The sequence below is a fragment of the Anomaloglossus baeobatrachus genome, chromosome 4 (genome assembly GCF_048569485.1).
Source record: "Anomaloglossus baeobatrachus isolate aAnoBae1 chromosome 4, aAnoBae1.hap1, whole genome shotgun sequence".
Classification (NCBI taxonomy): Eukaryota; Metazoa; Chordata; class Amphibia; order Anura; family Aromobatidae; genus Anomaloglossus; species Anomaloglossus baeobatrachus.
The window spans coordinates 630,069,027-630,088,457 of record NC_134356.1 but is presented as its reverse complement, the minus strand read 5'-3'; the positions used below and the strand labels follow the sequence as shown (position 1 = coordinate 630,088,457).

General features: G+C 48.1%; 1 protein-coding gene across 2 annotated transcripts in view; it reads left to right on the top strand.

The window, feature by feature from the left end:
* The window catches only part of BAG4 (BAG cochaperone 4), a 40,640-nt gene that overhangs the window by 3,251 nt on the left and 17,958 nt on the right, over nt 1-19,431 (top strand). For both annotated transcript variants that reach the window (XM_075346370.1, XM_075346369.1), the window contains exons 2-3: nt 5,892-5,984; nt 7,929-8,177. In XM_075346370.1, coding sequence (XP_075202485.1) covers nt 5,892-5,984; nt 7,929-8,177 — 342 coding nt within the window. The remainder of the gene's footprint in view (nt 1-5,891; nt 5,985-7,928; nt 8,178-19,431) is intronic.

Genomic DNA, 19,431 nt, shown 5'->3' with positions numbered 1-19,431 from the left:
TGGCAAAAAACAAACAGTAAATCAGCACAAACCTGCTACTAACTGTCCGCATGTGCTGGAGGGGAGAAGACTCGGGCTTGTTTTGCAGCCGCAGGATCTGGGCACCTTGACGTTAAGTCGACCATGAGCTCCTCTGTATACCCAAGTAATCAGAGTCTAATGAGAGCCCGTGTATCCAGAAGCGAAAACTTGACCAACACTGGGTCATGTAGGACAATCGCGGGGGTGTAATGGCTACAAGACCAGACTGCACCCCAACTGAAATGCTGTGGTGGGATCTTAAGAGCTGTGCAGTAACGAGTGTCCACAGCTGGGGGACAGGGGTTTTCCAAAAATGGAATATTCCTTCTTAAAGGGAACCGGTCAGCAGATTTGGTGACTATAAGCTGCGGCCACCACTACTGGTCTCTTATATACAGCATTCCATTCTAACATCCTGTATATAAGAGCCCAGGCCGCTGTGTAGAATGTAAAAATCACTTTATAATACTCACCTAAACAGTTGCTGCGATGGAGTTGGGCCATATGGGCGTCTTCGTTCTCCGGTGCCGGCGCCTCCTCTTTCAGCCATCTTCGTCTTCCTTCTGAAGCCAGGGTGCATGACGCGTCCTACGTCATCCACACTTGATGTCCTGCGCGGGAGCGGCGAGTGTGCGTGACGTAGGATGCGTCATGCACCCCGACTTCAGAAGGAGGACGAAGATGGCCGAAAGAGGAGGCGCCGGCACCGAAGAATGAAGACGCCCATATGGCCCAACTCCACCGCAGCAACCGTTTTAGGTGAGTATTATGAAGTGATTTTTACGTTCTACACAGCGGCCTGGGCTCTTATATACAGCATGTTAGAATGCTGTATATAAGAGCCCACTGGTGGTGACCGCAGTTTATAGTCCCCAAATCTGGTGACAGGTTCCCTTTAAGCAAGTTAGAAAATAGACTGGTACAATACATCCGAGCGATGACAGAGACTGATAGTCATACAGTAGATGAATATGATTCAAGGTATTGCTGCTAACGGGTGATTTACAATTGGTTGGGGTGTACTTACTTTTTCACACTTTGCTTCTGCATTTTGGCCAATAAATGATGGTGCCATGCACTATACCCTGTATTGTTCATCTGAGGTTGTATTCACCTAATATTAAAAGCAATGCACCTGATGTTTTTTTCTACTTTGAGTTTGTATATAGTAAATATATATATATATATATATATATATATATATATATATATTTGTACTCCGGGCTGCCCCCTCTACTGATATACAGACCGGAGAGCAGTCCTGTTATGTTACAAATGAGGTGTATACCTTTTATACATAGTAGCTACTACACCTGTTGTATAGGCTGTAGATAGCGGTTGTCGTCCCCCCGGGAGCAGTAGAGAGCGGTCGTCGTCCCCCCCCCCTTCCTGGGGGCTGTAGACAGCGGTCCCCCCCCTTTCCTGGGGGCCATAGAGAGCGGTCCCCCCCTCCCCTTCCTGGGGGCCATAGAGAGCGGTCCCCCCCTCCCCTTCCTGGGGGCCATAGAGAGCGGTCCCCCCTCTTCTTCCTGGGGGCCGTAGAGAGCGGTCCCCCCGCCCTTTCTGGGGGGGGGCGTAGAGTGCGCACCCCCCCTTTCTGGGAGGCTGTTGGGTGGCCGCAGAGAGCAGTCTGTTTCTCTCCCACCATCCTTGGAGGAGACTGGCCGCAGAGAGCTGTGCCCCTCTTCCTTGGAGGAGCCGGACTGTAGAGAGTGCCCTCCCCCCTTTTCTTTGAGGAGCCGGGCCGTAGAGAGCGGCCTTGTTATCTGTTGTGTAGTTGCTCATCCCTTATTACAGAAGATCACTCGTTCTTCCTTTATGCTGGAAGACGTCTCGGGTATCGTCCTTGTAAGGGCAATGACGCGGCTCGGGCACTCCTTGTACAGTTGCCTGGGCTTGTCCTCACGTGTGGTGATCCTCACTGCATGACTCAATACCTGTGAGGAGAAGGTGGTGGCCACGTCCTCTGTGCAGCTGTGAGGTAAGGCTGTGGGGCTGCGGTGCCCAGGGCCGGTGCTGTGCTATGCTCGTGGCTTCTACTCTTAAGGCCCTGTCACACACAGAGATAAATCTGCGGCAGATCTGTGGTTGCAGTGAAATTGTGGACAATCAGTGCCAGGTTTGTGGCTGTGTACAAATGGAACAATATGTCTATCAGGGCTGTGGAGTCGGAGTCGGAGCTCATTTTGGTGGAGTCGGAGTCGGAGTCGGTATAAAATGCACCGACTCCGACTCTTAAAATATATAATAAATTGGGGACAGGAGTGCAATGCAGAATGTGCTGAATATTTTACTAAATAATAACATTTAGTATAATGCTTATATTTAAGTGAAAAATTTATTGTAGTACAATGTGAACATCAGACATTTAATTGTTTTTATGATACAATAATCAAGATATTTGGATAGAACATAAAATATTTATTGGAATACAACTTTAGAACACAAAAAACTAATAAATTGTAAATATGTAATATATATATATATATACACACAGTGTATATACACACACAAGATATATATGTAATCTACTGTATATTACATAGTGTATTACATATTTACAATTTATTACAGTTTTTTGTGTTCTAAAGTTGTATTCCAATAAATATATTTTATGTTCTATCCAAATATCTTGATTATCGTATCATAAAAATTATTAAATGTCTGATGTTCACATACACATATTCATGTACTACAATAAATTTTTCACCTAACTAAGCAATATATGTCGGAGCCGGAGTCGGAGCCGGAGTCGGAGTCGGAGCCGGAGTCGGAGCCGGAGTCGGAGTCGGTGCAAGAGAATTTGAGGAGTCGGAGTCGGAGTCGAAGGTTTGGCTTACCAACTCCACAGCCCTGATGTCTATGATTTCACTGCAACCACAGATCTGCCAAAGATTTATCTCTGTGTGTGACGGGGCCTTCACACCTGTGGTGATGGTTCCTGTGGATGTCGGAGGAAGATTGTGCATCATCTCCTTCATTCTTTACATATTAGGACAATTAATGACAAGTATGAATGGAAATTTAGTTAAGAAAGTGTCTGGGGCCGGCCTTTATGGTTTACAGGGGCCGCTGACTGGTTTGGGTGGTTGGGGTGTTTCTAGAGTTGTGTCTCCTTTGTTCCTTCACAGAGGTTGGCCCAGTGGGTTCTGGTAGTCCTCTTTACTTTCCAGATTCAGCCAACCCTATATAATTTAGCAAATCCTTTAATAAAGGGGTTATTAGCACAGACCCCTGCCTGTCTGCCCGTACGGGGATGCTATGGAAGAAGGTCCTCCTTTGGGGCCTCCACACCAAAAATCCAGGTGACGTCACTATGTGGCTGGCCTTCGCCTTTTCCGGCAGCTCTGTAGAGAGTGTGTGGACCCTCGGTGGGACGTCTGCCCTCCAGCTCCATCCTGTAACAGGATACAAAGTCCTCGTTCTACCAATTGGACCCAACTGATAAGTAAGTTCTCACCAAGGCGCTAACTTGTCTTCACTGGATAACCTCTCTAATAATTGGGGCTCCCGCTACCTATACAATGTGGTATTACGTGGCACCTGGTGTCACTCATGAGCGGCTCCACGATGAGCGCCACAATCCACCCTGATATCAAGGGTATGTTCAAGCGGAAATCCTTGAAAGGGATAGTCTCCATCATTTACCCTGTCCAATCAAAATGCGGAAAAACTCTTCCAAAACTTTTTGGGTTTGTCCACCTTGAGCGTTTTCTGAAACTTTTAAAAAAAAACTAAAAAAAACCAACTTGTTAAAATTGACTACATCAAAATAAAAAAAAAACCCATGTTGTGTGCACATGGCCTTAGCCTGGAGACTTTGGGCCCACACTGACTTTTGCTACCGTGGCTACAAATATGGAAAAATATCTGTGCTCTGCTCTTCCAAAGCCACCGCTGACTAATGTGTAAGTTAAAAAATCACTGATATTGTGCCACAGGTTCACCGGAATGGCAGATTGCTAGTAGACTTGAGGCAATGATAAGAGAGATGACATCTTATCATACTCATTCATATAGGGCTCATGCAGCCATCCACACAAACCACCCCAATGCCTGTACAGCAGCGACCGGAGCTAGTGCTAGTCACTGCTGTGTAATTATTTAAATGCTGCTGTCAATTACCGATAGCAGCGGCATTTATAGGGTTAGTCCCATCTCCAAGATCCTATCCCAATATGTAGTAGGTGTAATAATAATAATATTAGCAAATCCCTCCAATTAGAAATGTAGTATAGTTCTCCTAATTCACTATGTCTCTTGCCTCATGTGCAGGGCATTGCAGGACCTTAGGCATCCATGGTTATGACCATGGATATAGTCACAATTAGTTGCCAGTGGTCATAACCATGGATACCTAAGGTCTTGCAATGCCCTGCACATGAGGTAAGCGACATGGCTATATCAGGAGAACTATACTACATTTCAAACTAACAGGGTATTCCCATCTCCAAGATCCTATCCCAATATGTAGTAGGTGTAATACTAATAATATTAGCAAATACTCCCAATTAGAAATGTAGTATAGTTCTCCTGATATAGCCATGTCTCTTACCTCATGTGCAGGAAATTGCAGCTTAGGTATCCATGGTTATGTCCACGCATATAGTGACAGTTAGTTGCTCGTGGTCATAGCCATAGATACTTAAGCTGCAATGCCCTGCACATGAGGTAAGTGGCATGGCTAAATCAGGAGAACTATACTACATTTCTAATTTGAAAGTATTTGCTAATATTATTATTAATAATAATAATCATAATAATAATATTTCACCTACTACATATTGGCATAGGATCTTGGAGATAGGAATACCTTAATGTTAGTTTGAAATGTAGTATAGTTCTCCTGATACAGCCATGTCTCTTACCTCATGTGCGGGGCATTGCAGGACCTTTAGGTATTCATGGTTATCACCATTGGCAACTAATTGTGACTATATGCGTGGTTGTAGCCATGGATACCTAAGGTCCTGCAATACCCTGCACATAAGGTAAGCGATATAGTGACTCAGGAGAACTATACTACATTTCTAATTGGAGGTATTTGCTAATATCCTTTTTACACCTGCTACATATTGTGATAGGATCTTAAAAATGACTCCATTAGCTGTATGCTTGCTTACCAGCTTCCTTCATCCTTGGGTTGTCACGGTAACCATGAGCCTGCTGACGGACACTGTGGCCACTATTACTGTCTAAAAACTTTTTGGGCGAAAAAAATAAAGTACAATATAAATAATCAAATCACAAACCTTCTTTTCCCCTATAAAAAAAAAAAAAAATCCTAAATAAACATATTCAAATCCCCTTGTTCATAAAAGTTCAATCTATCAAGATATAAAAATGAATTCTTCAGAAAGACCCCCAAAAAATAGGGTAGAGAGAGAAAGTGCCCAAATTTGATTCTTCAGTCTCCACATTTCACTAAAAAACCCAAACCCTTTAATAAATCGCTGTGCGTTCCTCTGGATAGTATTCACTAAACCTTCAGATCACCCCAGCAAAACGTACACCCTCCACAGCTCCAGCAGGGGGAAAGGGAAAAGGTATGGGTCTTGGATAATGGAGAATTAAGCCAAATTTGTGTTTTTGTTTGTTATTTTTTATTTTTTTTTATTAATATGTAAAAAATTCCCCAATATTTTTTTACCACATGAACAATAGGAAAAAAATATATACTTTTTTTGTTCTGACTTGCAGAATGGTGTTACCAATTCATTATTACTCCACATTGAACATCGTAACAAGGAAATTAACAATGGCGGGAATCTCAGGGTTTTATTTCACCGTATTTGGAATATTTGATTGTTGGTGCATTTTGCATTACTGAAATGTAGATTTTATCCCAAATGTCTTCTGATCTGTCGTAGAATTCTCCATACCCTGGATACGATCCCAGCGGCTGGTCCTGTGCCGCTCAGCCCCAGCCTCCATATCCCCCCACTTATACAGTTGGCAGCCAGGTATGTAACTTGAATATGCACGTAGTAATAATATACTTTTTACAGTTATTATCAATATTACGTGTAAACCTAAAACTTTGAAAATTAAAGGTGTTCTACCATGTTTGGCTGTTATTCCCTAATTGCTGGGGATCCGACCACCAGGCCCCCACAGAACCAGCATGGTGCACCGCAGCTCCATTGATTCTTAAAGCGCACCAATCACCAGGATTTTCCTATATAACCTAAAGCCAGTGCTCTACTGGCACTATCAGGCTGATTCTATACATACCTTTAGTGGTCAGCTCAGATATATAGGTTTTGAAACACAAGCAAGTAAAGTTTGTAAAATGAGCAGCTTTTTGATTGGCAGCAGCTGATAGCTGGGGTGGATATTCATAGTGATCCCTGCCCCCTGCCTGTCCTCCCCCTGTTATTTATGCTAATTCTATTATAAAATAGTTTTACTAAGTGACTAAAAGGACCTGTGCTGATGTCATATCCATGTGACCAGAAGGGGCGGGGCCTCAGTTAACAGAAAAATAATGTTGCTTCCTGGTATCGGCTATGGCCTCGCTCCTTCTGGTCACATGGATAGGATATTAGCACAGGTCCTTCTAGTCACTTATGCCAACTCTATTATAGAATAGTTTTACTAAGTGACTAAAAGGACCTGTGCTGATATCATATCCATGTGACCAGACAAAGTGGGGCCTCCGCCAACATAGCTGATACCAGGAAACAACATTATTTTTCTGTTGGCTAAGACCTCGCCCCTTCTGGTCACATGGATATGACATCAGCACAGGTCCTTCTAGTCACTTAGTAAAACTATTCTATAATAGAGTTGGCATAAATAACGAGGAGAGGACGGTCAGGCAGGGGTTGGGAATCACTATTCATACCCCCAGCTATCAGCTGATCGGCAGCTGCTGCCATTCAAAAAGCTGCTCATTTTACAAACTTTAATTGCTTGTTTCAAAACCTAAACATCCTAGCTGACAACTACAGGTATGTATAGAATAAGCCTGATAGTGCCAGTATAGCACTGGCTTTAGGTTATATAGCAAAATCCTGGTGTTTGGTGCACTTTAAGGGAACCTGACAGCTCCATCGGCACCATGTATCCAATGCTGGCAGACATATTTGTTTAACTCTGAAACGCTGAAGCATTTTATTTATTTGTTGTTGAATAAAGGCACAAGAGAGACTAATTAGACAGTCCCCGAGGCCCCTCCCTGCCCACTCCCTTAATTGACAGGTCAAGAGAGAAGCCGCCAGGGACCGGTGTGTCCGACTAGTCTCCCATGCGGCTCAGTCCCCGTTGGCTAATTATATTTCTCTCTGAAACGCCATCCTGAGAGATCCTGATTCCAGCGATGTGTCACTTACTGAGCTGCTTAGTGTAGTTTTGATAAAAATCACTCTTTAATCAGCAGTAGATTATCACTACAGGACTACTTGGCGTGCTGCAGGTAGTCCAGCATATTCATGAGCTCTGTATAACTGCTAGATCTGCAACAGAGAAAAGATTGCTTTTATCAAAATGACAGCAAACAGCTCAGTAACTGACACATCGCTAGAATCAGGATCCCTGTCTCTACATTATGCTGCTCTCAGATGGGGGATCAAAACCTGGTGACAGATTCCCTTTTAGCATGAAAGTGGCATTTTCTATTAGTCTATAGATGCCTTTATTCAGGGTTCGGAAAATCCCCTAGTTCAATAAATTTTAATGTCACAAAGTGGAACAAAAATCCAGGTAGGAGGGGGATGCAGCTGCAGTTTCTCTGTTTCTTAGACTAGATACTTTAAGAGGGGATTAAAAGGAGAAATAAACAGCTGATTGGCTTATTAGCATAAGACCATGAAGAGCACCCATCATGTAGACAAAATTAATCAGTTTTATCCACATGATCTTCCTCCATCTGTGTGTATACGGCTAATGTCTGATGTTTCTTACAGGGCATGGAGCACTATACCAATGGTTCATACGGACCACCCTATAACCAATCTACAATGACCCCACCTTACACTGCGGTCCACCCAGCAAACCCTTATTATCCACCCCCCTCACAGCCGCATTATCCTGTTGATCCCTACAAGTCCGCCATGCAGCAGGGCCCCCCCCAGGCTACTTCTCATTGGGGATACCCCCAGCAAAGTCACAGCATTCCTCAGCAGAGACCGCAGTACCCTCAGTACCCTGCGCCGGTGAGTATTCTGCATCCTTGTGTTTAGTCGTTTTCATGATTTCTGACAGTTAAGGGGGCTTTACACGCAACGACATCGGTAACGAGATCTCGTTGGGGTCACAGAATTCGTGACGCACATCCGGCCTCGTTAGCGACGTTGTTGCGTGTGGAACGCAGGAACGACCGTTAACAAATAATTACTCACCATATCGTTGACGCGTCGTTCTAATCTCAAATATCGTTGCTGTTGCAGGACGCAGGTTGTTCGTCGTTCCTGAGACAGCACACATCGCTATGTGTGACGCCGCAGGAACGAGGAACAACATCGTAGCTGCGGCCGCCGGCAATGAGGAAGGAAGGAGGTGGGCGGGATATTCCGGCCACTCATCTCCGCCCCCCCTCTCCCGCTTCTATTGGGCGGCCGCTTAGTGACGCTGCTGTGACGCCGCACAAACCTCCCCCTTAGAAAGGAGGCTGTTCGCCGGCCACAGGGACATTGCTAGGCAGGTAAGTAGTGTGACGGGGACTAATGATGTTGTGCGCCATGGGCAGTGATTTGCCCGTGACGCACAACCGACGGGGGCGGGTGCTTTCACCAGCGACATCGATAGCGATGTCACTGCGTGTAAAGTGGCCTTTAGGCTTAAAATCTCTGAGTGATTGGGTGAGATTAGCAATGAAGACTTTTTATGGTGAGAATTTCCCCCAATGTGTGTTTTTAAATTAATATATTTGCCGTCAATCTGAAAGTTGTATTTGTAGAGGTGCAGGAGCCAAGACATGGGCTGCGGTATCCAGGGTCAGTGCGTTACTTTCCCTACAGCAAAGAGGGAGGAACGGAACAATGTGCTGATCCCTACTTGATTAGATTCATAGCATTAAGGTGATGTGAGAGAACAAGAGCACACAATGCTTAACCCTTTGTGGAGCTATATACTTTTCACCTTCAGGACTTGATTATTATTTTTTTCACTTTTTTTATTGAGTTTTAAAAGCTTTCTTTTCTCTTTCTGTTCTTTTCCTTTTTTTTTTTCTTTCCTTACCTTTTTTCCTTTCTTTTTTTTTTGCCTTTCATTTCCTTATTTTTTCTTTCCTTCTTTTACCTTCCCTTTCCTTCTTTATCCTTTTGTTTCCCTCTTTTTCCTTTCCCTCTTTTTCCTTTCCCTCTTTTTCCTTTCCCTCTTTTTCCTTTCCCTCTTTTTCCTTTCCCTCTTTTTCCTTTCCCTCTTTTTCCTTTCCCTCTTTTTCCTTTCCCTCTTTTTTTCCTTTCCCTCTTTTTTTCCTTTCCCTCTTTTTTTCCTTTCCCTCTTTTTTTCCTTTCCCTCTTTTTTTCCTTTCCCTCTTTTTTTCCTTTCCCTCTTTTTTTCCTTTCCCTCTTTTTCCTTTCCCTCTTTTTCCTTTCCCTCTTTTTCCTTTCCCTCTTTTTCCTTTCCCTCTTTTTTTCCTTTCCCTCTTTTTTTCCTTTCCCTCTTTTTTTCCTTTCCCTCTTTTTTTCCTTTCCCTCTTTTTTTCCTTTCCCTCTTTTTTTCCTTTCCCTCTTTTTTTCCTTTCCCTCTTTTTTTCCTTTTCCCTCTTTTTTTCCTTTTCCCTCTTTTTTTCCTTTTCCCTCTTTTTTTCCTTTTCCCTCTTTTTTTCCTTTTCCCTCTTTTTTTTTCCTTTTCCCTCTTTTTTTTTCCTTTTCCCTCTTTTTTTTTCCTTTTCCCTCTTTTTTCTTCGGCGCTCCATTGGGAGACCCAGACGATTGGGTGTATAGCACTGCCTCCGGAGGCCACACAAAGCAATTACACTAAAAAGTGTAAGGCCCCTCCCCTTCTGGCTATACACCCCCAGTGGGATCACTGGCTCACCAGTTTTCTGCTTTGTGCGAAGGAGGTCAGACATCCACGCATAGCTCCACTGTTTAGTCAGCAGTAGCTGCTGACTATATCGGATGGAAGAAAAGAGGGCCCATACTAGGGCCCCCAGCATGCTCCCTTCTCACCCCACTTGTGGTTTGTAAGGTTGAGGTACCCATTGCGGGTACAGAGGCTGGAGCCCACATGCTGCTTTCCTTCCCCATCCCCCTGAGGGGCTCTGAGGAAGTGGGATCTTACCGGCCTCCAAGCCCTGAGGCCGGGCTCCGTCCACAGACCCATTGAACCTGCTGGATAAGGAGCCGGGGTACCGTTCAGGGACAAGGCCCTGCAACTTTCAGGTACTCTGTGTCCCCGTACGGACAGGCACGCACACGCCAGACTTGCTGGGTGTGTTAGTGCGCCGGGGACAGTAGCGCTCCACGCTGGGCTTGGATCACAGCAGCTTAGCTGTGTGGATTCATGTGCTGGGAACTACCGCGCCGGCCACTCTCGGAGCGGCGGCGCGGCTGGGACTTGTAGTGCGCCGGGGACTTAGCGCCGACCGCGCTTTTACGGCGGCGGCGCTTATAAATTTAGTCCCCGGCTTTTGCGGCCTAGCTCCGCTTCGTTCCCGCCCCCTCCCTGTCAATCAGGGAATGGGACAGACGCTGTGCAATCGTCAGCGCCGAGGGCTGGAGCCTTATTTACATGCTCCAGCCCTCTCACTAGGCACAGTGGGACGCAGGTTTCCCGCTTTTGGTCTGAGCACGCCCAGGGCCCGCCCCCCCCTCCACAGGACGCCGGCAGCCATTCCTGCATGCAGTCTGGCTGGAGGACGGACACAGGCTCTGGGAGACCCAGACTAGGGATTTCTGGCGACCACACACCCGCGTTTAGCGGGCGGTAAGCAGCACTTAAGTGCTGGCCCCACTAGTGCCACAGTGTGTATTGGTGTACTTTTCCTGTACCAGATATATATATATATATATATACTGCACTGTACGGTCGCTTCTTGGCTGTATACCCCTATATTGCTCTGAGGAGACAGCAACATGTCATCCACAAAACGCAAGGGTGCCAAGGCACGGGCTGTATACTCTGCTTGTACAGCATGTGGGGCTAATCTACCAGCAGGCTCCAACGACCCTCATTGTGTGCAATGTTCAGTCCCAGTGGCACTTCGTCAGCCAGAGCATATGGTGGTGGTAGCCCAGGCAGAGGCGCCTGTGAACCCTGCCCCGGTGACGGGGACAGAATTTGCAGTCTTTGCTGATAAAATGTCTGTGACTATGACAAAAATCCTGGAGACCTTGCAGTCCAGGCCAGTGGCTCAGACCATGGACTCTGCTGTGGCTATGTTCCCAGGTCCCCCTCAGTTGGAACTAATCCGTACTTCGAGGGGGTCCCAGGCATCACAGGCTGAGGGCTCTGATTCTGATGACAGTCCCAGGCCGCCTAAGAGAGCTCGCTGGGAGAGACCCTCCACGTCGTCACGCGGGTCAGGGTCTCAGCGAGAAGGGTCTCTATATGATGAGACAGAGGTGGGTGATCAGGAGTCTGGTCCTGACACCGCACTCAATTTGGATACGCCAGATGGTGACGCCATGGTAAACGACCTTATAGCGGCCATCAATAGGCTGTTGGATATTTCTCCACCAGCCCCTTCAGCTGAGGAGGCAGCTGCCCAGCAGGAGAAATTCCATTTCCTGTATCCCAAGCGTAAATTGAGTACTTTTCTGGACCACTCTGACTTCAGAGAATCAATCCAGAAACACCATGCTTATCCGGACAAGCGTTTTTCCAAACGTCTTAAGGATACACGTTATCCTTTTCCCCCTGACGTGGTCAAGCGCTGGACCCAGTGTCCAAAAGTGGACCCTCCAATATCCAGGCTTGCAGCTAGATCCATAGTTGCAGTGGAGGATGGGGCTTCACTTAAAGATGCCAATGACAGACAGATGGACCTTTGGTTGAAATCTGTCTATGAAGCTATTGGCGCGTCGTTTGCTCCAGCATTCGCGGCCGTGTGGGCGCTCCAAGCTATTTCAGCTGGTCTGGCACAGGTGGACTCTTTCTTAAGTCCAGCAGTGCCGCAAGTGGCGTCCTTAACTACGCAAATGACTGCGTTTGCGACCTACGCTATCAATGCGGTACTAGAATCTACGAGCCGTACCTCAATGGCATCCGCCAACTCTGTAGTTTTGCGCAGAGCCTTGTGGTTAAAAGAATGGAAAGCAGATTCTGCTTCTAAAAAATGTTAAACCAGCTTGCCACTATCTGGAGACAGACTGTTTGGTGAGCAATTGGCGGAAATCATTAAACAGTCCAAAGGTAAGGACTCTTCCTTACCCCAGCCCAGATCAACCAAACCTCAACAGAGGAAGTGGCAGTCAAAGTTTCGGTCCTTTCGAGGCTCGGGCAAGTCCCAATTCTCCTCGTCCAAAGGGACTCAGAAAGAGCAAAGGAGCTCTGATTCCTGGCGGTCTCACTCACGCCCCAAGAAAGCAGCCGGAGGTACTGCTTCCAAGGCGGCTGCCTCATGACTTTCGGCCGCCTCCCTCCGCATCCTCGGTCGGTGGCAGGCTCTCCCGCTTTTGCGACATTTGGCTGCCACAGGTCAAAGACCAGTGGGTAACGGACATTTTGTCTCACGGGTACAGGATAGAGTTCAGTTCTCGTCCTCCGCCTCGGTTCTTCAGAACTTCCCCACATCCCGACCGAGCAGATGCCCTTCTGCAGGCGGTGCATTCTCTAAGAGCAGAAGGAGTGGTGGTCCCTGTTCCTCTTCGGGAACAAGGACAAGGTTTTTACTCCAATCTCTTTGTGGTGCCAAAAAAGGACGGCTCATTCCGTCCTGTTCTGGACCTAAAACTGCTCAACAAGCATGTGAACGCCAGGCGGTTCCGGATGGAATCCCTCCGCTCAGTCATTGCCTCAATGTCTCAAGGAGATTTCCTAGCATCAATAGACATCAAAGATGCTTATCTCCACGTGCCGATTGCTACAGAGCACCAACGCTTTCTACGCTTCGTGATAGGAGACGACCATCTTCAGTTCGTAGCTCTGCCATTTGGTCTGGCGACAGCCCCACGGGTGTTCACCAAGGTCATGGCGGCAGTGGTAGCAGTCTTGCACTCTCAGGGACATTCTGTGATCCCTTACTTGGACGATCTACTTGTCAAGGCACCCTCTCAGGAGGCATGCCAACTCAGCCTGAACGTTGCACTGGAGACTCTCCAGACGTTCGGGTGGATCATCAACTTCTCAAAGTCAAATCTGTTACCGACCCAATCACTGACGTATCTTGGCATGGAGTTTCATACTCTCTCAGCGATAGTGAAGCTTCCGCTGGACAAGCAGCGGTCACTACAGACGGGGGTGCAGGCTCTCCTTCAAAGTCAGTCGCACTCCTTAAGACGCCTCATGCACTTCCTCGGGAAGATGGTGGCGGCAATGGAGGCGGTTCCGTTTGCGCAGTTTCATCTGCGCCCACTTCAATGGGACATTCTCCGCCAATGGGACGGGAAGTCAACATCCCTGGACAGGAAAGTCTCCCTTTCCCAGACGGCCAAGGACTCTCTGCAGTGGTGGCTTCTTCCCACCTCATTATCACAGGGAAGATCCTTCCTACCACCGTCCTGGGCGGTGGTCACGACAGACGCGAGTCTGTCAGGGTGGGGAGCAGTTTTTCTCCATCACAGGGCTCAGGGTACGTGGACCCAGCAGGAGTCCACCCTTCAGATCAATGTTCTGGAAATCAGAGCAGTGTATCTTGCCCTACTAGCCTTCCAGCAGTGGCTGGAAGGAAGGCAGATCCGAATTCAGTCGGACAACTCCACAGCGGTGGCATACATCAACCACCAAGGGGGGACACGCAGTCGACAAGCCTTCCAGGAAGTCCGGCGGATTCTGATGTGGGTGGAAGCCACGGCCTCCACCATATCCGCAGTTCACATCCCCGGCGTAGAAAACTGGGAAGCAGACTTCCTCAGTCGCCAGGGCATGGACGCAGGGGAATGGTCCCTTCACCCGGACGTGTTTCAGGAAATCTGTCGCCGCTGGGGAAGGCCGGACGTCGACTTAATGGCGTCCCGGCACAACAACAAGGTCCCAACCTTCATGGCACGGTCTCGCGATCACAGAGCTCTGGCGGCAGACGCCTTAGTGCAAGATTGGTCGCAGTTCCGGCTCCCTTATGTGTTTCCACCTCTGGCACTCTTGCCCAGGGTGCTACGCAAGATCAGATCCGACTGCAGCCGCGTCATACTCGTCGCCCCAGACTGGCCACGGAGGGCGTGGTATCCGGATCTGTGGCATCTCACGGTCGGCCAACCGTGGGCACTACCAGACCGACCAGACTTGCTGTCCCAAGGGCCGTTTTTCCATCGGAATTCTGCGGCCCTGAACCTGACTGTGTGGCCATTGAGTCCTGGATCCTAGCGTCTTCAGGATTATCCCAAGGGGTCGTTGCCACCATGAGACAGGCTAGGAAGCCCACGTCCGCTAAGATCTACCACAGAACGTGGAGGATATTCTTATCCTGGTGCTCTGCTCAGGGAGTGTCTCCCTGGCCATTTGCATTGCCTACTTTTCTTTCTTTTCTGCAATCTGGGTTAGAAAAAGGTTTGTCGCTCGGCTCCCTTAAAGGGCAAGTCTCGGCGCTATCCGTCTTTTTTCAGAAGCGTCTAGCACGACTTTCTAAGGTACGCACGTTCCTGCAGGGGGTTTGTCATATCGTACCCCCGTACAAGCGGCCGTTAGATCCATGGGATCTGAACAGGGTACTGGTTGCCCTCCAGAAGCCGCCCTTCGAGCCTCTGAGGGAGGTTTCACTTTCTAGACTATCACAGAAAGTGGCTTTTTTGGTAGCGATCACATCTCTTCGGAGAGTGTCTGAGCTAGCAGCGCTGTCATCCAAGGCTCCCTTCCTGGTCTTCCACCAGGACAAGGTAGTGCTGCGACCCATTCAGGAGTTTCTCCCGAAGGTGGTATCCTCGTTTCATCTTAATCAGGATATCTCTTTGCCTTCTTTTTGTCCTCATGCAGTTCATCGCTATGAGAAGGATTTACATTTGTTAGATCTGGTGAGAGCACTCAGAATCTACATTTCCCGCACGGCGCCCCTGCGCCGTTCGGATGCACTCTTTGTCCTTGTCGCTGGTAAGCGCAAGGGGTCGCAGGCTTCCAAGGCCACCCTGGCTCGATGGATCAAAGAACCAATTCTTGAAGCCTACCGTTCTGCTGGGCTTCCGGTTCCATCAGGGCTGAAGGCCCATTCTACCAGAGCCGTGGGTGCGTCCTGGGCGCTACGACACCAGGCTACGGCTCAACAGGTGTGCCAGGCAGCTACCTGGTCGAGTCTGCACACTTTCACCAAACATTATCAGGTGCATACCTATGCTTCGGCGGACGCCAGCCTAGGTAGAAGAGTCCTGCAGGCGGCAGTTGCCTCCCCGTAGGGGAGGGCTGTCTTGCAACTCTAACATGAGGTATTTCTTTACCCACCCAGGGACAGCTTTTGGACGTCCCAATCGTCTGGGTCTCCCAATGGAGCGCCGAAGAAGAAGGGAATTTTGTTACTTACCGTAAATTCCTTTTCTTCTAGCTCCTATTGGGAGACCCAGCACCCGCCCTGTTGTCCTTCGGGATTTTTGGTTGTTTTTCGGGTACACATGTTGTTCATGTTGAATGGTTTTCAGTTCTCCGACGTTACGTCGGAGTGAATTTGTTTAAACCAGTTATTGGCTTTCCTCCTTCTTGCTTTTGCACTAAAACTGGTGAGCCAGTGATTCCACTGGGGATGTATAGCCAGAAGGGGAGGGGCCTTACACTTTTTAGTGTAATTGCTTTGTGTGGCCTCCGGAGGCAGTGCTATACACCCAATCGTCTGGGTCTCCCAATAGGAGCTAGAAGAAAAGGAATTTACGGTAAGTAACAAAATTCCCTTCTTTCCTTTTCCCTCTTTTTTTCCTTTTCCCTCTTTTTTTTTTCCTTTTCCCTCTTTTTTTTCCTTTTCCCTCTTTTTTTTCCTTTCCCTCTTTTTTTTCCTTTCCCTCTTTTTTTCCCTTTCCCTCTTTTTTTCCCTTTCCCTCTTTTTTTCCCTTTCCCTCTTTTTTTCCCTTTCCCTCTTTTTTTCCCTTTCCCTCTTTTTTTCCCTTTCCCTCTTTTTTTTCCCTTTCCCTCTTTTTTTCCCTTTCCCTCTTTTTTTCCCTTTCCCTCTTTTTTTCCCTTTCCCTCTTTTTTCCCTTTCCCTCTTTTTTTCCCTTTCCCTCTTCTTTTTTTCCTTTCCCTCTTCTTTTTTTCCTTTCCCTCTTTTTTTTTCCTTTCCCTCTTCTTTTTTTCCTTTCCCTCTTCTTTTTTTCCTTTCCCTCTTCTTTTTTTCCTTTCCCTCTTCTTTTTTTCCTTTCCCTCTTTTTTTCCTTTCCCTCTTTTTTTCCTTTCCCTCTTTTTTTCCTTTCCCTCTTTTGCATTTTCTTTCCCTCTTTTGCATTTTCTTTCCCTCTTTTGCATTTTCTTTCCCTCTTTTGCCTTTTCTTTCCCTCTTTTGCCTTTTCTTTCCCTCTTTTGCCTTTTCTTTCCCTCTTTTGCCTTTTCTTTCCCTCTTTTTTGCCTTTTCTTTCCCTCTTTTTTGCCTTTTCTTTCCCTCTTTTTTGCCTTTTCTTTCCCTCTTTTTTGCCTTTTCTTTCCCTCTTTTTTGCATTTTCTTTCCCTCTTTTTTGCCTTTTCTTTCCCTCTTTTTTGCCTTTTCTTTCCCTCTTTTTTGCATTTTCTTTCCCTCTTTTTTGCCTTTTCTTTCCCTCTTTTGCCTTTTCTTTCCCTCTTTTGCCTTTTCTTTCCCTCTTTTGCCTTTTCTTTCCCTCTTTTGCCTTTTCTTTCCCTCTTTTGCCTTTTCTTTCCCTCTTTTGCCTTTTCTTTCCCTCTTTTGCCTTTTCTTTCCCTCTTTTGCCTTTTCTTTCCCTCTTTTGCCTTTTCTTTCCCTCTTTTCTTTGTCGCTCCATTGGGAGACCCAGACAATTGGGTGTATAGGCTATGCCTCCGGAGGCCGCTCAAAGTATTACACTAAAAGTGTAAAGCCCCTCCCCTTCTGCCTATACACCCCCCGTGCTCCCACGGGCTCCTCAGTTTTTTGCTTTGTGCGAAGGAGGCAGTCATGCACGCACAGCTCCACAGATTAGTCAGCAGCAGCTGCTGACTATGTCGGATGGAAGAAAAGTGGGCCCATATAGGGCCCCCAGCATGCTCCCTTCTCACCCCACTCTTGTCGGCGGTGTTGTTAAGGTTGAGGTATCCATTGCGGGTACGGAGGCTGGAGCCCACATGCTGTTTTCCTTCCCCATCCCCCTTAGGGCTCTGGGTGAAGTGGGATCCTATCGGTCTCCAGGCACTGAGACCGTGCTTCATCCACAACTCCTGAGGAGCCTGCTGGATAGGAGCCGAGTATCGTTCAGGGACATGGCCCTGCTACTTTAAGGTACTCTGTGTCCCCGTGGGGACCGCGCACAGCAACACTCCAGCATTGCTGGGTGTGCTAGTGCACCGGGGACCGCGGCGCTGGCCGCGTTTGTGCCATTATACACTGCAGCGTCGCTGAGTGTGTTTGTGTATTGGGACTGCCGCGCTGACCGCCGCTGCCATTGTTATTACTAAGGCGCGGCTGGGACTGTTAGTGCGCCAGGGACTCTGCGCCGGCCGCGCTTATACGGCGGCCGCGCTTATAACTCGAGTCCCCGACTTTTGGGCCTAGTCTCTTTTTCTTCCCGCCCCCTGCCCTGCCAGTCAGGGGAAGGGCGGGACGCTGTACAGCACGGCAGCACTGAGGGCTGGAGCATGCTTTGCATACTCCACCCCCCTCACTGTGCACAGTGGGGCACCAGTTCCCGCACTTTCTGGGTCACGCCCACGGCTCCCTTCTCTCCTCAAGAAGCCGGCAGCCATTCCTGTCAGCCCCTCGGACGCTGCAGAGGGGAGACAAACTCTGGGGGACCCAGGCAGGGATTCTAGTGGCCACACAACCGCTTTCAGCGGGTGGTAAGCAGCACCTGAGGTGCTGGCCCCACTTGTGCAGAAGTGTGATTATAGTTTATATGTTTACAGGCTATACTTTACACTGTATGGTGCACAGTTGATTTCTGGCTATATACCCTGTTGTGTTGCTCAAAGGAGACAACAGTATAGCGCCCACAAGAAGCAGGGGTGCCAAAACACAGGCTTACTATGCTGCCTGCGCCGCATGTACAACCTCGCTACCGGCAGGTTCCACTGACCCTCATTGTGCGCACTGCTCGGCCCCTGTGGCACTTACTCAGCGGAGCCTCTGCTAAGGGGGACCCAGGGGGAACCACCTGCTAACACTGTCCAGGTGACAGGGACGGAGTTTGCAGTTTTTACTGACAGACTGTCTGAGACTATGGCTAAGATACTAGAAGCTTTGCAGTCCAGACCGGTATCTCAGACCATGGGCACTGTGGAATCACTGCCCCCTGGTTCCCCTCAGTTGGAACAACAATGTCCCCCCGGGGTGTCTCATAGATCCCAGGGTGAGGTCTCTGACACGGACCGCAGTCCCAGACCGCCTAAGCGAGCTCGCTTGGAAATCCCTCGACCTCATCACATTGGTCAGGGTCTCAGAGAGATGACTCTCTGTATGATGAAGCGGAGGTAGCTGATCAGGATTCTGATCCTGAGGCCACTCTCAACCTTGATACTCCTGATGGGGACACCATAGTGAATGATCTTATTGCGTCCATAAATCAGATGTTGGATATTTCTCCCTCAGCTCCTCCAGCAGAGGAGTCAGCTTCTCAGCAGGAGAAGTTCCGTTTCAGGTTCCCCAAGCGTACAACGAGTATGTTTCTGGATCACTCCGACTTCAGAGAGGCAGTCCAGAAACACCGAGTTTGTCCAGATAAGCGTTTTTCCAAGCACCTTAAGGATACACGTTATCCCTTCCCCCCTGACGTGGTCAAGGGCTGGACTCAGTGTCCCAAGGTGGATCCTCCAATCTCCAGACTGGCGGCTAGATCCATAGTTGCAGTGGAAGATGGGGCTTCACTCAAGGATGCCACTGCCAGACAGATGGAGCTCTGGTTGAAATCCATCTATGAGGCTATCGGCGCGTCCTTCGCTCCAGCATTCGCTGCAGTATGGGCACTCCAAGCTATCTCAGCGGGTCAAGCCCAAATTGACGCACTCACACGTACGTCTGCGCCGCAAGTGGCTTCCATAACCTCTCAAACGTCGGCATTTGCGTCCTATGCTATTAATGCTGTCCTGGACTCTGCGACCCGTACGGCGGTTGCAGCCGACAATTCGGTGGCAATACGCAGGGCCTTGTGGCTACGGGAATGGAAGGCAGATTCGATTGCCAAAAAAGTGCTTAATCGGTTTGCCATTTTCTGGCGACCGTTTGTTTGGTGAGAGATTGGATGAAATCATAAA